At 41.8% G+C, this 14,146-nt stretch overlaps 3 protein-coding genes across 10 annotated transcripts; 2 read left to right on the top strand and 1 right to left on the bottom strand.

The window, feature by feature from the left end:
• The first annotated feature begins 923 nt into the window (after positions 1-923).
• Positions 924-2,994, top strand: LOC112284629 (shikimate O-hydroxycinnamoyltransferase). Its single transcript, XM_024524617.3, has 4 exons — positions 924-1,374; positions 1,613-1,731; positions 1,920-2,403; positions 2,539-2,994. The coding sequence occupies exons 1-4, from the start codon at positions 1,044-1,046 to the stop codon at positions 2,946-2,948; spliced, it is 1,344 nt and encodes a 447-aa protein (XP_024380385.1). The 5' UTR covers positions 924-1,043; the 3' UTR covers positions 2,949-2,994.
• Positions 2,995-3,299: 305 nt separating this feature from the next.
• Positions 3,300-8,194, bottom strand: LOC112284632 (serine/threonine-protein phosphatase PP1 isozyme 1). Of its 7 annotated transcripts, XM_090252223.1 has the most exons (7): positions 8,048-8,194; positions 7,604-7,660; positions 7,252-7,365; positions 5,971-6,244; positions 4,540-5,099; positions 4,028-4,278; positions 3,300-3,858 (listed from the first exon to the last, which is right to left on the bottom strand). In XM_090252223.1, the coding sequence occupies exons 4-6, from the start codon at positions 6,146-6,148 to the stop codon at positions 4,042-4,044; spliced, it is 975 nt and encodes a 324-aa protein (XP_090108349.1). In that variant the 5' UTR covers positions 6,149-6,244; positions 7,252-7,365; positions 7,604-7,660; positions 8,048-8,194; the 3' UTR covers positions 3,300-3,858; positions 4,028-4,041. The 7 variants fall into 7 exon arrangements, with proteins under 7 accessions (XP_090108349.1, XP_024380387.1, XP_090108350.1 ...); XM_024524619.3 differs by lacking the exon at positions 7,252-7,365 and having other exon boundaries at positions 7,604-7,743; XM_090252224.1 differs by lacking the exon at positions 7,252-7,365 and having other exon boundaries at positions 4,057-4,278; positions 7,604-7,743.
• A 1,065-nt stretch (positions 8,195-9,259) lies between these two features.
• Positions 9,260-11,822, top strand: LOC112284447 (uncharacterized). 2 transcript variants are annotated; one of them, XM_090252228.1, is made up of 4 exons: positions 9,260-9,987; positions 10,093-10,364; positions 11,006-11,095; positions 11,196-11,822. In XM_090252228.1, the coding sequence occupies exon 1, from the start codon at positions 9,544-9,546 to the stop codon at positions 9,952-9,954; it is 411 nt and encodes a 136-aa protein (XP_090108354.1). In that variant the 5' UTR covers positions 9,260-9,543; the 3' UTR covers positions 9,955-9,987; positions 10,093-10,364; positions 11,006-11,095; positions 11,196-11,822. The 2 variants fall into 2 exon arrangements, with proteins under 2 accessions (XP_090108354.1, XP_090108353.1); XM_090252227.1 differs by having other exon boundaries at positions 9,261-9,987; positions 10,650-11,095.
• The last annotated feature ends 2,324 nt before the right edge of the window (positions 11,823-14,146 follow it).

Genomic DNA, 14,146 nt, shown 5'->3' with positions numbered 1-14,146 from the left:
TAATAACTCTCTTCAAGTGAATAAGATGTGTACTAATTTTGCTCATTAGCAAAGAAAGATGCATCTCTTGTAAGCTCTCTCAACCTTGCTTTGATAATAAGCAAATTTTCTATGCATAATAAGCAAATTGGCTTTATTTGCATTGAGATAATCATATATACATTTCAAACTCAATATGTTTGAAGAGATTAACATGCTTACTATTTTCAAAAATATGTTTGAACTATGAATCAACATTGATTGTATCTAATTTATAGCCTAACTGTGTTGAATACTGGCGTGTATCATGTTCATCTATGTACAACATGGATATCGGCCTGGTAATTGCCGAGTGTGAAGCAAACCCTAGACGCAATTTTTGCCAGCGACAAATGCGTGCAAGGACAGAAGATCCACTAATGGTAGGGGAATTGGGTTGTACAATTGGCTATTTCCAAGGGAATCTGATGCGTGTCTAGTCCCACAGCATTGTCCTGCAACCTCCAGATGCGAATGAGCGATGAATTGTGTTCCTGTTCGAAGCCACGAGATTAAGAATGCTAACTCCATTTGGGAAAAAGGACCCAGTTAAAGACTGGGTGTGCCGAATGGAATCTTGGTTCGCTCGCAGCCCCCTTGGCGTCGGGGTCGTCGCGATGTTCATCATCCGTCATAGTTGTTGACCTGATTCAGGTGTTCATGATGCGTCCGCCTTCTCTGTCCCTTGCAAGCCTGAATACTTCATCATAAAAATAGCAATAAGTTTTTTCTTTCATAATTTTTCTTTGTCGGAAAGCTGCTCCTTTTCGCTCTTGGATGAAGTGCAACAGTTTCGATTCCGTTCTTTCGCGACCTCGCAGTTCAACTTACTTGACCTCCAAGGCACACTAGGAGCACCTTCATAAAGACCTACCTCTGTAACGATCCCTGTCATCTCCGTCATTTCACAGCATCTCCATCCGTATTCGCGTTCCTTGTTTGGAGAGTAGTGGGATCAGATCTCCATCTTCTCACTGTCGAATTGTTCTACTCCTTGGACGATTGATTGCAAGAGTAACCTTATCATGAACTTCATCCATGCTAGCTGCGAGACGATCGTACCATCGCCCCCTTGCACTCCTCATCTCATCACTCTCTCCAACAATGACCTGATCATGCCCCCCTACTACACAGGCTTCCTCTACTTCTTCCATGCCCCCACCGAGCCCGAGCACCGCGTGCGTCCCAAGTCTCTCCAACTCGCCCTCGCACGTGCACTTTCAGCATTTCCCCCAGCCGCGGGTCGCTTGAAAGCCAGGAGCAATGGCGCGGGCATGGACATCGAATGCAACAACCAGGGAGCTATTTTCGTGGAGGCCCACGCTACAGCAACGCTTGAAGATTTACTGAAATCAGGTACTTCTCATTCCTGTCACCAATATGCTATTCCACAATCTGGATCATCACAATCTGAATTTTTTTCGAACGATCACCCCAGCAAGGGGCAGGTGCAATTGTCTGCTCATTACCAATTTTAGCACCAGCGACGGGCCTCTAAAGGAATCAGCATCATATGGACGTAGCCATAGCTAGCAGTCACTTCATTACGAATTAAAGGTGGGAAAGGATTGAAAGATTTCCCGTTTCGATGCAGGAAACAGCAGTGCACGAGGTAGGGATACGTTTCAGCCGAGTCCGTTGTGGAAATCACTTGCGCCTGACCCTAACGCAATTGATCAAGGACCTACAGAGAAACCTCTTCTCTTTACGCAGGTGGTCTACTTTACTGCTTCTTTCGCATACTCCTGAAAGTCAATTTGGTTAATCCACGCCACACTGCTTGTGAAGCCATCTGAAAGTCGTGTGCGATTCCTTTGTTCCTGTTCGCCCAAAATACGATTCAAGGATGTCAGTGTTGAATGGTCCTTGACAACCGTCACATACCTCAATCTGATTGCCAGTTGACAAGGTTAGCTGGTGGAGGAGTGGTGTTAGCAGTCAAGTTGCATCACTTCGTTAGCGATGGCGCTGCTCAAGACTATTTTGTGTCATCATGGGCAGAGCTCGCACGGAACGGTGAGATCTCAGCACTCCCCTATCTAGACCGCGCAGTCATGAAAGCTCGAACCCCTCCATGCCCCTCGTTTGAGCACGTTGAATACATCGTCCATAAGGAAGTGCCCGGTGGATTTTCGAGCACTACAAAGCCACCTCCCATGACATCCAAAATCTTCGAATTTCGGACTGAGGATATTCTTCTGTTGAAGGACAGAGCCAATTCACATGACAAGAAGGACGCCTTCACAGGATTTCAGGCATTGGCATCTCACATATGGAAACACGTGACCAAAGCGCGCGGAATTGAACCCTCATGCGACATCAAGCTTGGCTGGGCAGTTGACGGTCGCAAGCGCTTCAATCCACCACTCCCTACAAACTATTTTGGTAACTCATTACGTCCTTTCTCCTGCACCTTGCTTGAAACAAGTTTCCGAGTATCATGGTGATGCCAATTAGTCCGAGAAGGTGGTGAATCATATTCCTGCGGGGAGATGGTGATGAAATGTGATCCTTGTGCAGGGAATGTGAACTTCTACGGATGTGTTAAGTCGAACGCAAGGGAGGTGGTGGCCAAGCCTCTCGACTGTGCAGCCACGAGCATCCGGTCTGCTACAAACCGCATTACAGACGAGTACATGCGCTCTGCGCTGGACTTCATCGAATCTCAAATGAATCCTTTCTTGTTAACAGCCAGTTTCGTAGGCACTGCGGATTTGGCCATGACAAGCTGGACTCGCTTTGCATCGTATGAGGTAGATTTCGGGTGGGGCAAGCCAGTCTGGTTTGCACCTCCCATTTACGACTTCGCAGGATTGGTAATTCTGCTGCCTCACCCAACAGACCAGGGTGGAGCAAACATTCTCATCGGCATGTTAGAGGTTCATATGAAGGCTTTGCTAACTGATGCTGAATTCTATCCTGTACGGTGACGCGCTTTGAAAATCTCCAGCAAAGTTGCATTCCAAAGTGACAAAATATGCACATTATTGTACATCACATTCACTCCGCTTATTATTCCTGTAAGGTTTCATGAATTCCTGTCAGGTCCCAAAAAGTGTTCGAAAGACCTGAAAACATCTGAAATAGTGCAACTGTCCAACCATTACCCCATGCCGGAACTAAAAATCCGTACACTTCCATGTTCTGGGCGAGTATAACACATCCGACAGAATGGGTGGAAATATCACATAATCGACTTCAAGCACGCCACACCTTAGGAACAAATACTTGCTAGTCATATATTACAACCCAAAATATTAGATGGTCATAGAGTAGCAGTATCATCAAAAATAACACACGAACTCCAGTCGGGCACATTGCAATTGAAGTTATAGTGCAAACCTTAACAAAAGTGAATCAGATGCAATGACTTGAAACTGGGTGCTCAAGCTCCCTAATGTACATTAACTATGCTTAGCATAAATGCTCCGCTGCAGATAACCACCTACAGACAATTCACAACCCCATATTCCCAATCCCACCCTAGCAAACCTCTTGCTTCAGCAAGTGTACAGAGCTAAGACATGTTCACCACCGCAATCCCAAGGACACCACTCCAACTTCCAAAACCACTGCAGCTACTGTAAGTTTGTGTGTGCATTGCATGCATACGCATGTGTACGGCTCCGAGATCATGCCCAACAACCTGCTCGCCACAAAGTCCAGCTCTGCAGCGAACTGCTTAGTAACCCACTTGGTAAGGCTATCCCAAAGAGCAAGTCCACACTCAGTCGCTGCCATCCATCATCTGAGCCTCAAGAAAATAAGGCACCAGCTTTTTTAAGTGCTCATTTTAATAACTTTGTTTCTCACGCTCATGTCCATCATCCGATATTATCCCTGGCACTCTCAACAGAAACACAATTCTCAGAGTCTTACTTCAAGTAAGAGAATGCACAATCATAGGCATCCATAGTACATATGAACACCTTGAACATAAGCAAAAGTGAAAATTGCAGACCTTGAATCTAGAGTCATGAAAGAAGTGACAACCATTAACTCTTCTCACCAACTTCTTAAGCTTCAAAATCTGCTGACCTTAACTACACGAGGCGGGGTTCCAGGTCGTGAGGCATTATTTCCGTATGAAACAAACTTTTGTTTCTTTTCTGCTGGTTTTAGGATCTGAAACGAGCACATGAGAGTATCGTCCACACTCATCATTGCACCCGCATTATCAAATTCACCACAATAATTTGGAGCAGAAAAAATGGTAACCAGTTGGCGCTTAGCGAAAAATTCATAACCATCCTCTACTACCTGTATGTAACATCCCACACAGATCAGCATAGTATACAAAGAATATAAAAGTATGGTGGTGGAAGAGACATGTCAATCGCATCGGAGGTTCAAATTCGTCGAACTAGAACTCAAAGACTCTAAAGCATCAACATTCATGCATTGCTTTGAACTTGCGAATGCAACAAACAGTCTCAAAATTAAATGTATCAAGGCGCAACAGCAAATCACATACTCAGGAATGTTCAAATCGAAACAGATTTAAAGAATGCATCACAATACTTGATGGGCTCGACAGATGAGATCCAAGTCGTGGGTTTGTAGAAACTCTGAGACAGTGTCTGGACCAAATGTATAGGAGACTCCTCGGTCATTGTCTCCCCACGTCGCCACATCTTTATCAGGGTCCGCCCATAGAAGGTCACACAACAAGCCTGCATCGGGAACATCTGTAGGTCGTGCAATCTTCTTAATCTGGTCCAAGTTCTTGAGATCTGGAGAGAGGCCTCCATGCATGCAAAGAATCTTCTCATCAATTAAAGCAGCCACGGGCAAGCAATTGAAACAATCCGTAAACGTCTTCCACAGCCGGATGTTGAAACGACGTTTACATTCATCGTAGAAGCCGTATATCCGATTGATTGATGCGCATTCGTGGTTACCTCTTAACAAAAAGAAGTTCTCTGGGTACTTGATTTTATATGCCAAAAGAAGACAGATAGTTTCTAGACTCTGTTTTCCTCTGTCAACATAATCCCCTAAAAATAGGTAATTAGCCTCAGGTGGGAAGCCACCATATTCGAACAACCTCAAGAGGTCAGAATATTGACCATGGATATCACCTGCACCATCACAAAAGCGCGTTTAAGCCACTACTTTGGAGAAGATTGTGAAACAATTATCTACAGGATATTACTTAGAGGCAAGTCTCATCAAAGCTCATTTCCACTCTGAGGAGTTGCTGCTTCGACCATCCACAATGATGGAAGTTAGTCATGAAGATTAGGGCTTAAGAAACTGCGGTTGGACTACATTGGACCCAAGGACCTCTAGGACTAAAAAAACCGATAATGGATCTCTTCTAGGACCTGAGAGAATGATTCGGTTTCCCGAAAAAGGTGTTGTTTTCCTTCAGTTGGGACCAACGAAATTTCCCAGTAAAATGGGGTATCGCTATGAGCTAATTTGGATTAGGACCCTGAAGTTGACTCCTTACGTACAAATTGCTGCTCTGGACCAATAGAATCGCTACAATTCGCGCTTACATTGTCCACGATCTGGAACCCTATTAGAGTATTAAAGAGAGAATCATTGATCCCCACTAAGTCGGGCACCCTCTAGTTGGATGGCCAATATTGACAGTTTCGTTTGCGAAGTTCGTAAATAGAAAATGAAATTATGTTTTCTGGTCACTACAATGTTCTGCAATTTATAACCATTTTAAAAATACAGTTGTGCATGAGGTATACACTCTTCTCGCTACTCTACTTTATATCATGAATGAATAATACTCCTCACATAGACCACATATCCTGGAAAATAAATAAGTACTAACTTAATTGCAATCACTACGTGCGAAAACAGGTAATGAATGACCAATAAGACTACGCATGTAAAAGACCTATTCAACTATCTCGTACTACTCAAACATGTCGTCACGACGACTGGTGTGTAGACGTTGAATGACGGACGCAGTGCAAGTTCAGGGCAAACCACAAATCTTAATTGGAGCCTCGAGCTCGAGAAGATTAGGCTGGGACAAAAATATGTCCTTCGATGCAACACAGAGCTGACGGATTTCAGCCTCCGACAGCTGCACTTGCTTGCCCGGCCTCCCAGTCCGCACCTCGAGCAGCCGCACAATAATATCATCCAATACCGCGATATCCATTCCCCTCCCTAGCAATTCCCCCCCACTTGAGGGACCTCGTTTTCACCACCTTCACCTTCAGTTGAATGATTAGAGCAGCCACTTATGCACCAGACTCTGCAAATCAAAGAGAAGAAGTCGTCCCAAAACACAATTAGGTACAATGAAAGCCCATAAACCCCAGCAACTATAGATTTAAAAAGGTACTATTCTTAATCAGAAGGGTCCATATGTAGAAGTGAGTAGTGGGAGAATGTTTGGAAAAGATATGCGCGACAAATAGCAACTCGACCGCCTGTTTAACGTGAGAAAAGGACTTCACATTAACAACAGCACCGAAATCGGGAGAGCCTCCCTACATGTGTGTCTGTGTAACTAACACGATAATCTAAGAGTATAGAGATGTAGGATTCGAACGACTCGACAGACGCATTGAGTTCGAATCACCCAACTCGGAGAATCGTCCAATTTAAAGAGGCAAGGCTAGAAATGGAAAATTGGTGAATGGTGATTTAACTTCCATGCAGCAAGATACTAGGGTTTGTAGGCAGAATACTCTTGTAAGCCAATATGGGCAAAACAACCAAAGAGCATGACATCGTCAACGAGGACATCACACCTACAGAAGCTCCACAAAAATAGACAAACTCACAAGAAAAATACACAATCTAGCTACCCTGAAAAACATATGCCTTCGTAATTAATAGGATGTACGCCTTTGGCACATGTTTCCCATATTACCATCTTTCGCGAAGACGAGCATGCCACGAGAAGTATACTGGTAGAGAGCTACGGAAAAGACGGCAGGCAGGACGGAACCCTAGAAAATTGTAGCCGCCAAAAACAAGCGACAATAAATGTCTCTAAAAACCATCGACAATGTTGAATAAGAGAATGCTGCGGAGCAGTTAGGGAAACTCTGACATAATGTGGAGGAGGCAAATACAGTAGCCGTGATGGAGGGAGGAGAGCTAAGGAGAAGCTGAAAAAACAACGGAGTGAAGTGAAGAACAGGCTTGCAACAATGACAAGGTAGAAAAAGCCTCGAGCAGTTAGGGTTAGAAGGCAGGGCGAAAACAATGGTCGTTCTTTCCAGCGAAAATAGGAGGTTATGAGGGGTAGACCTAACAACGAAGAACAGCACCCGTCCATAACAGCGTCTTCGTAAACAAGAAGGGTCCTATAAAAAGTAGATACTTTTCACAGGCACAAGAAAAAATTGAATATGATCTTCAAGACTGCAGCCACCAAATACAGCTTACTAGAAACTCCGCCGTGAATTCCTTCAGGAGCAGCTCATAAGCTGAAAGCTCTCAGAGCACATCACACGACGAAACTGCTTGACTAGGTCAACAACAGCAACTTAAGCAACTAAAGCTTGAAAATTAAAATTCAAAAATTAAAAAAAAGTCCCGAAGGTTTACATCCCGGCTTTCCACGACACTGAACCAGAAGCACAGAAACGAACAAACTCACCATCATCTACTTGTGAGTATCACTCCTGAAGCCATTAGACTCACAATCCCACAGCTCCTGCGCGAGATCGTGAAAATCGCCGTACTTGCAGCCCCGCAACAGTCCAAGCGAAATCCAAAAACAAAACACAAACTAACCCTCTGGACGTACAAGTTACGAAATAAATCAACTAAAAAAATGTTAAAAAACTATTAATCAACTCACACAGTCATCACACAAGCAGCTCTAATACACCCTACATCCTAAAAATTCCCCGCCCCGAAACCCCTCAATAGCCCCTTATCAAAAAACTGAATCACACGATCCGCCTCTCCTACCGACGAAGCAAAATAAATAAATAAATCCGGCACACAGCCACGAAAGGACCTCCATTCCAACGACGCTACCAAAGTGGACATGAAACCTCGACACAGGTTTTGAAGTAGGGGATGCTGGAAAACTTACAAGGTGTTAGGGTACGCGTCGAGGGACGGCCGCCTGGACGAATTCAGAAGAGAAGTAAGAGAAGAGAGCGGCGCCGGGAAGAGAGGATAAAAATGGAGTTCCGAGCACGCATGCATCGGCGATGGCGATCAATCGGCAACAGGCTCTGCAAAAGAAGTAGAAATCCTGGCCCTCGCCACGGCTCTTCTTCTCCGACCTTAGTCCATCCCAGGCTTGCCAGCATCCCCCCCCCCCCCCCCCCCCACAGCTCCCCTGCCTCCCCCTCCCCGTCCCTCCTCCTCCTCCAAATCTACCGATTCTGCTGCACCTCCGCTCTTGCCTAGCGGTGTTCCTCAGTCGAACATCGAACATCCCTCCCTTTCCGCATCTGCTTTCTTTACCTGATTTCGTGGATTTTATCATCCTTCGCATAACCTGGTCGATCCTCTGTTAAATTTCATGTGAAATCTCTACAGCGTTCGTATTTGGTCATCCAGGTACTTCATAGAAAGACAATTAAAACAAATCGTGACTATAATATATATATATATATATATATAAAAACATAAAATAAAATAAAATAAACACCCTATTTCTCACCCCCAGATGGGCACAGAACGTTGTTGTTTCCAGGGGCCCACCATGTGAGGAGGCACTACAGAAGAATGGGCATCGGAAGATAAAAGCCTGGAAAGGTCAAGTCCTGCGATAGATATCCTAGATGCGAATCTGAGATGCACCCACTGAAGACCAGGCAGGGAGGGCCCCAAATGAGAGAGCGCAGACTTCTTTACTTTGCCATGTGCACATTCTTATCCCAAGCATCTACACCGACACCAGATTTACTCGTCTCCGTAGATTTTAGGGGCCTCTCAGCCTAATCTGAGAGGGTGGTTCGATGCCACGGCTAGCCCGATCGATGTATGAGCTGGCCGTTCAATGCTCTGCCACTTCACCTTCGATGTATGCCATGTCATTGCTTGATTTTTCAACAGTGTCTTGGATGCTGTTGATGTATCATTTGACATCAAATGAATTTCGGCCTAGGAAGCATCACACCAAGTTCCAAGGTTTCTTTTTAATGTGGGGTGGGCCCCACTAATAGCATGGATATGGTCATAGCCAGTGTTTTGACACCAGATTTGCAAATTGGATTTCAGGCCCCTTGTTGTAGGGGGATCGAAGAACATGGAAAGTTGGGTGGGGCGACTGAGGGTGGCATTGGTGTCATGCCAAAAGCAGAAACGAGAGCATAGTGCCAAGCCTACTACCCTCAAGCCAAGAAGCGCAGTCCTCTTCAGCATTTACTGTGTACAGCATGTCAATCCCCTGAAGCACAAGTTTTGACGAATTCTTGCCAGTTGGGTAGCAGCACAAGAGGTGATGGATTGTTTGGAGAGACTCCGTGCAGTGAGCAGGAGGTGGGTTTGGCCACCGTCTGTGGAGGAGGCTAAGTGGAGAAGAGGGTGGTGGTGGTGGGTAGAGAGTCGAGGGGGAAGGAGAGTGGGGATAGAGTGATGCAGTCCTTGACTTTTCCTCCACGTCGAATGCGCACTGGAGACATTCCACCGTCCAGGTACCAAATCCAAATGGTGTGCAACTGTCTCAACCCACTTCCCACAAATGGACTTGTCTCGCAGTCTTTTGCCGCCTCGCCCTTACATCTTCCAAACAGCGTGCAACTGAATCCTTATACTGTATTTATACACCACTCTATTTTTGGACGAAAGGAGGCGAAGAGCGCGGACGAGCGGATTCAAACTCGCCCGACGAGACCCTGCAATGTAGCGCAGGATTTGGCTCGAAGGAGATGGGGGCTGAAGTATAGTCACCCAACCTCGGAGGATGGTCCAATTCTCCTGCGCCAGTTCAACATCAGGAGCGGATTTCGAAGCAAGCGTGATGACCATGAGGGGATCATCGAATAACGCAACACAGTAGCGCTACGTATTTCTTCTAGAGTATGCTTCGTACTCCAATGCTGATTGTTTCTTTATCTGCGACACCGCCACAAGTGTTGACAAGTCGCTTCTTAATTTTCCTCGTCTTACGCGCCATTCCTGCAGGAAGAAGCAGTCGGAGAGAATGAATGTGAAGAATCAACACAGGTTCAACTGCCGACTTCCAACACTTTATTGTTATCTATTACAGCCCTTAGTCATGGCCGACCATAGCAGGGCTGATCCATATCCAGGACTCCGCTTCTAAGAGCGCACAAGCTGATTGCTGGAATTGACACATTTCCCCCTTCTACACAATTGCTGCTTTGAAGTGAAAAACTAAGGAGTGCGTCTTGTTTGACGAATATGAACCATCCTCCAGCAATGAGTACGATAAGGTACTTGTCAACCGACATTGCTGTTGTAACTACGTGCTCCCAAGCAGCCATGTCAAATCACTTCTGCTATCACTGGATTATAGATTTCACTTCTCACACGGTCTTCGTTTGTGAATTCAATTAACGATGTGTTTTACAACATCTGATTTGGCAATTTCTGAATTTCACGCATGTTGATCTTGTCACCTGAATTTCGACATTTTTGTCGTCAAAGTAGGATTGAATCAGAGTTATTGATTCATCCAGAGTAACTGCCTTTTGAGTGTAACTGGTTTTCGTTACCAGGAAACCAAGGGGCTGAAACTTCTGCAATATACAGTTCTGCAGCCAATCATGTGCTTTCCAGGTCCCAAGAGTTTATTTAATTTTCTAATGTAGAAAATCTACTCCTGCATCTAGAAGCTTTGACAAAAGGTCGTCGACCATCTGGGGCTGCTCGAAAATAGATTCATCCAGAGTAGGACAATGTGTGGTACGACCTTTTCAAATGGTTTTGTGTTCGGTTCGCCTGGTAAGGAGAAGGTCTGCCCTCGCTGAGGGGGTAGTGCTGCATTAAATGGGACATGCACAGAATCGCACTTATGAAAGGCTTTTTTAAGTAAAACAATGAACATGACCATGCTCGTTGATTCTGACTCCAGTCATTAATCAGATAAGAGCAGACGTTTTAAACTCGGTCTTCGCCATGGAGCGACAAGGGTGTGTTTCTCCGTCACCACGCACCTCTTCGGGTTTGTGCCTTCAACTCACAGCTTTTGTGGGACGAACACACGCACCTTTGGTTTTTTCTCAACTGTTGCAGGTTGCTTATGAACCAAGTGGATCTCGTAGGTTGAGGAAGAAACGATGATATGCAACGTGATAATGCCTTGAGGGGCGTTTTCTTCAAGATCTTTGTCGTTTCGTAACTTGTCTCTGGCGTGTTTCCTCGCTGCATGGCCACATGGTAAGAAAACCAGGTGCAAGTGAGGCCTGGCAATTTGACAGGTCCAAACCAAGAATGGAAGCAGTTGCAGTTAAGCTGCTACCTTCGATGGTGGTTGCCTGGTTGGTGCGAAAACTAAACTGTAAATCAGACACGTTCTTCAATCCTGGTTGTGAAGAATTTACCACAACCTACATAGTTTGTGGAACACTCTTTGCTGGTCAAAGTCAAGCAGAAAACCTATCCAATAAAGAAATATCTACTCTACTCCCAATTTACAGCAGCAGTAGCCTCTTGTTCCTGATGCAAGGCACATAAACCTGTAAGTTTATTCACCTCATTTGGTGGAGTATAGAAGAGCCAAATTGAGCACCCAATTCTCTTGACCAGTCTTGTTTAGCAAGGATCAGGTATATCCACTTCAAAATACAATTGCTTTATTGAAATGATTTTCTTTGCTTGTTTTTTGTATTGTTACTTTATTTTATTTTAGTGAACTCAATAGAGTTAGTACAAGATGGGGCATCAAATAAGGAGAATGGGTGGCTTGTAAATTCTCATAAAATTATTAGGAGATTAATTAGGAAGTTCCAACATGGAATCTATTCAAGGATGTTGTGGGGTACAGAAGAAAATGGAGCATAATTTGTAGAGAATATTGAATGGATATACTTGAATTTTCACAAAAAAAAAAAAAAAAAAAAAAAAAAAGTTTTAACTGTGAAATTTATAATCATTAGAATAAATTTTTTTTTAATATTATACTTTCCTTCAGCAAAAGTATCAAGTATTTATGTATTCATTTTCTTTAATCTTAATTTGTTTTTTTAGTGTTTTCAATTTTTTGATGCTTGCAAATGGTATTTGTATAAAAAATCTATCAAATTGTAAAATCTTGAGTTGTTACAATGGTGTTTATTGGGCAAGGTCTAAAAAATAATTATGCATTATGATACATGTAAGTAAATTTTTGTGCCTATAAACTAAGAATGTGGATGGATATGCCTCCATTAAGTTACATACGTATTGATTGATCACGTGATCATCACTTAACTCTAAACTGAATTCACAACTTTTTGCAAAGAAATTACAGCTTACCAAACTTAGATATAGAATATTAAAAAAATCTATACTTGATTCTTTCATTTAAAAAATTTTTATATTCAAATCATTTAACATAAAACGTCTTTAATTATTATTTTTTTATTGCTGTTAATAATTGTTTACTTTTTGTAACAACTTAAACAAAACTACTAGAAAGTGAAATCTAAACGAGGAGATCTTTTTTTTAATAAAAAATTACTACATACAATTTTTGTGATATGGATGTAATATTAAAAAATGTATATTGTTCTTTTGCTATTACAATATAGAATTTAAATTACATTTTAGTGTTAGAAGATTCTAAAGTCTACTTAGTAAAATAAGACAAGACATGAGAAGAAAGTTTCTTTTTTACTACAGATACTTTTAATTTTCATATTTTATTAGTAAAGTAGATAAATTGATCCAAATCTAAGTTCTTTTTGCTTCCTCATGTCCCAACAATCTAAGTTGTTGAATAAGTTTAGAAATATTCTAACAAAAAAAAGTATATTAACACAAAAAAATTAGACGTTTTAATATTAAAAAGTAAGTTTTAAAATATGTAATGAATGAAGAAGTTAAATTAAAATTAATACAACTAGCAATCATAAGATATTGGAAAACACTCACAATACAATTTGAAGGATTGTAATGATGTGATGCAATTATTTTCATATATGTAAAATTGATGTACAAACTTGACTAAAACAATCTTGTTTTTTATCTAAAAAGTTAGAAGGAAATGAATATTCAAAAAAAAAATACATTATATAATGTGTTTAAAGACTATTATTTGAAGCAATGATTTTGATTTTATTAAATAAATTAGAAACCAATACTTACAAGGCAAAAATGCTTGATAGGTCTTTGGAGTTAATGCACAAGGCAAACACAAGACCACAAGATTATAAAAGAAAGTCATGAAAACATCTTCTATCAAAGACTAATTGATTACAATCAAGCAAAGATAATTTTATACCCAAGAAAAAATAGAGAATAAAAATGATATAATAGTTTTATGACTTACCTACTACATAGAATAAAAATGTAAAAATAACTCAAAGAAACTTGTATTAAACCAACTATTGATCAAACATAAGTCTTAATGTTGAATTATGTATCAAAACTTTTGTAATTTATCAAGTAGAAGAAATAATCAAATCAAACTAAGTTGATTATGTTTTAGTCTCTTTTAGTATCAATCCAACATTCTTAATGCATAACATAGGGTTTTATAATGAGATTGCTTAAATTCAATAAAATATAATATTATTTTAAACCATAATGTTGGATTGACCAAGAAAAATAATTTGATTTATCTATACTAAGATTTAAACAACAAAAAATTTTAACTTACAAAAATAACTTTATACAGGAAGGGAGTTCATGCCCTAATCACTATTTAAGAAGAAATATTCCTCAAAGAAAAAAAAGCATGTTACTTGACTATTTTCAAAGAAATAAGTGGGACAATAGAATTAAAAGAATTCTTTTGAAAAAATTAAAATGATTCAAAACAGAAAGGAGACAATATACAACAGGGATATTGATCTTCTTAAGTATAAGCGGATGTAACAACCTTCATTGAGTAGTTGGGTGGTGATACGACAATCCCAAACCAAGACCTTTTATGGCACACAACAGAGATGACGACGACAGCGGAGTACATGGTTGGTGCAAGACTCCGTTCCAATTCTATTCGCTTCTTCCGTCTCCTCAGCCAATGCCTAAAGGTCGGTGACAGCTCTCAATCTCAAGCGGGGCAATGACT

This window comes from Physcomitrium patens, chromosome 7, assembly GCF_059467195.1.
Source record: "Physcomitrium patens ecotype Gransden chromosome 7, ASM5946719v1, whole genome shotgun sequence".
NCBI lineage: Eukaryota > Viridiplantae > Streptophyta > Bryopsida > Funariales > Funariaceae > Physcomitrium > Physcomitrium patens.
Note: the sequence above shows the minus strand (reverse complement) of the source record. Positions and strands in the feature narration are given on the sequence as shown.

Bases quoted from the DNA above. Each gene is read 5' to 3' on its own strand.
- LOC112284629 (XM_024524617.3), top strand. From the start codon at position 1,044: ATGAACTTCATCCATGCTAGCTGCGAGACGATCGTACCATCGCCCCCT. The intron at 1,732-1,919 runs GTGGTCTACTTT...TCTGATTGCCAG, and splicing joins AACCTCTTCTCTTTACGCAG to TTGACAAGGTTAGCTGGTGG. The intron at 2,404-2,538 runs GTAACTCATTAC...ATCCTTGTGCAG, and splicing joins ACTCCCTACAAACTATTTTG to GGAATGTGAACTTCTACGGA.
- LOC112284632 (XM_024524619.3), bottom strand. From the start codon at position 6,148: ATGGATATCGCGGTATTGGATGATATTATTGTGCGGCTGCTCGAGGTG. The intron at 5,100-5,970 runs GTTTGCCCTGAA...GTGATGGTGCAG, and splicing joins GGCTCCAATTAAGATTTGTG to GTGATATCCATGGTCAATAT. The intron at 4,279-4,539 runs GTATTGTGATGC...TGTTACATACAG, and splicing joins TCATCTGTCGAGCCCATCAA to GTAGTAGAGGATGGTTATGA.
- LOC112284447 (XM_090252228.1), top strand. From the start codon at position 9,544: ATGCAGTCCTTGACTTTTCCTCCACGTCGAATGCGCACTGGAGACATT.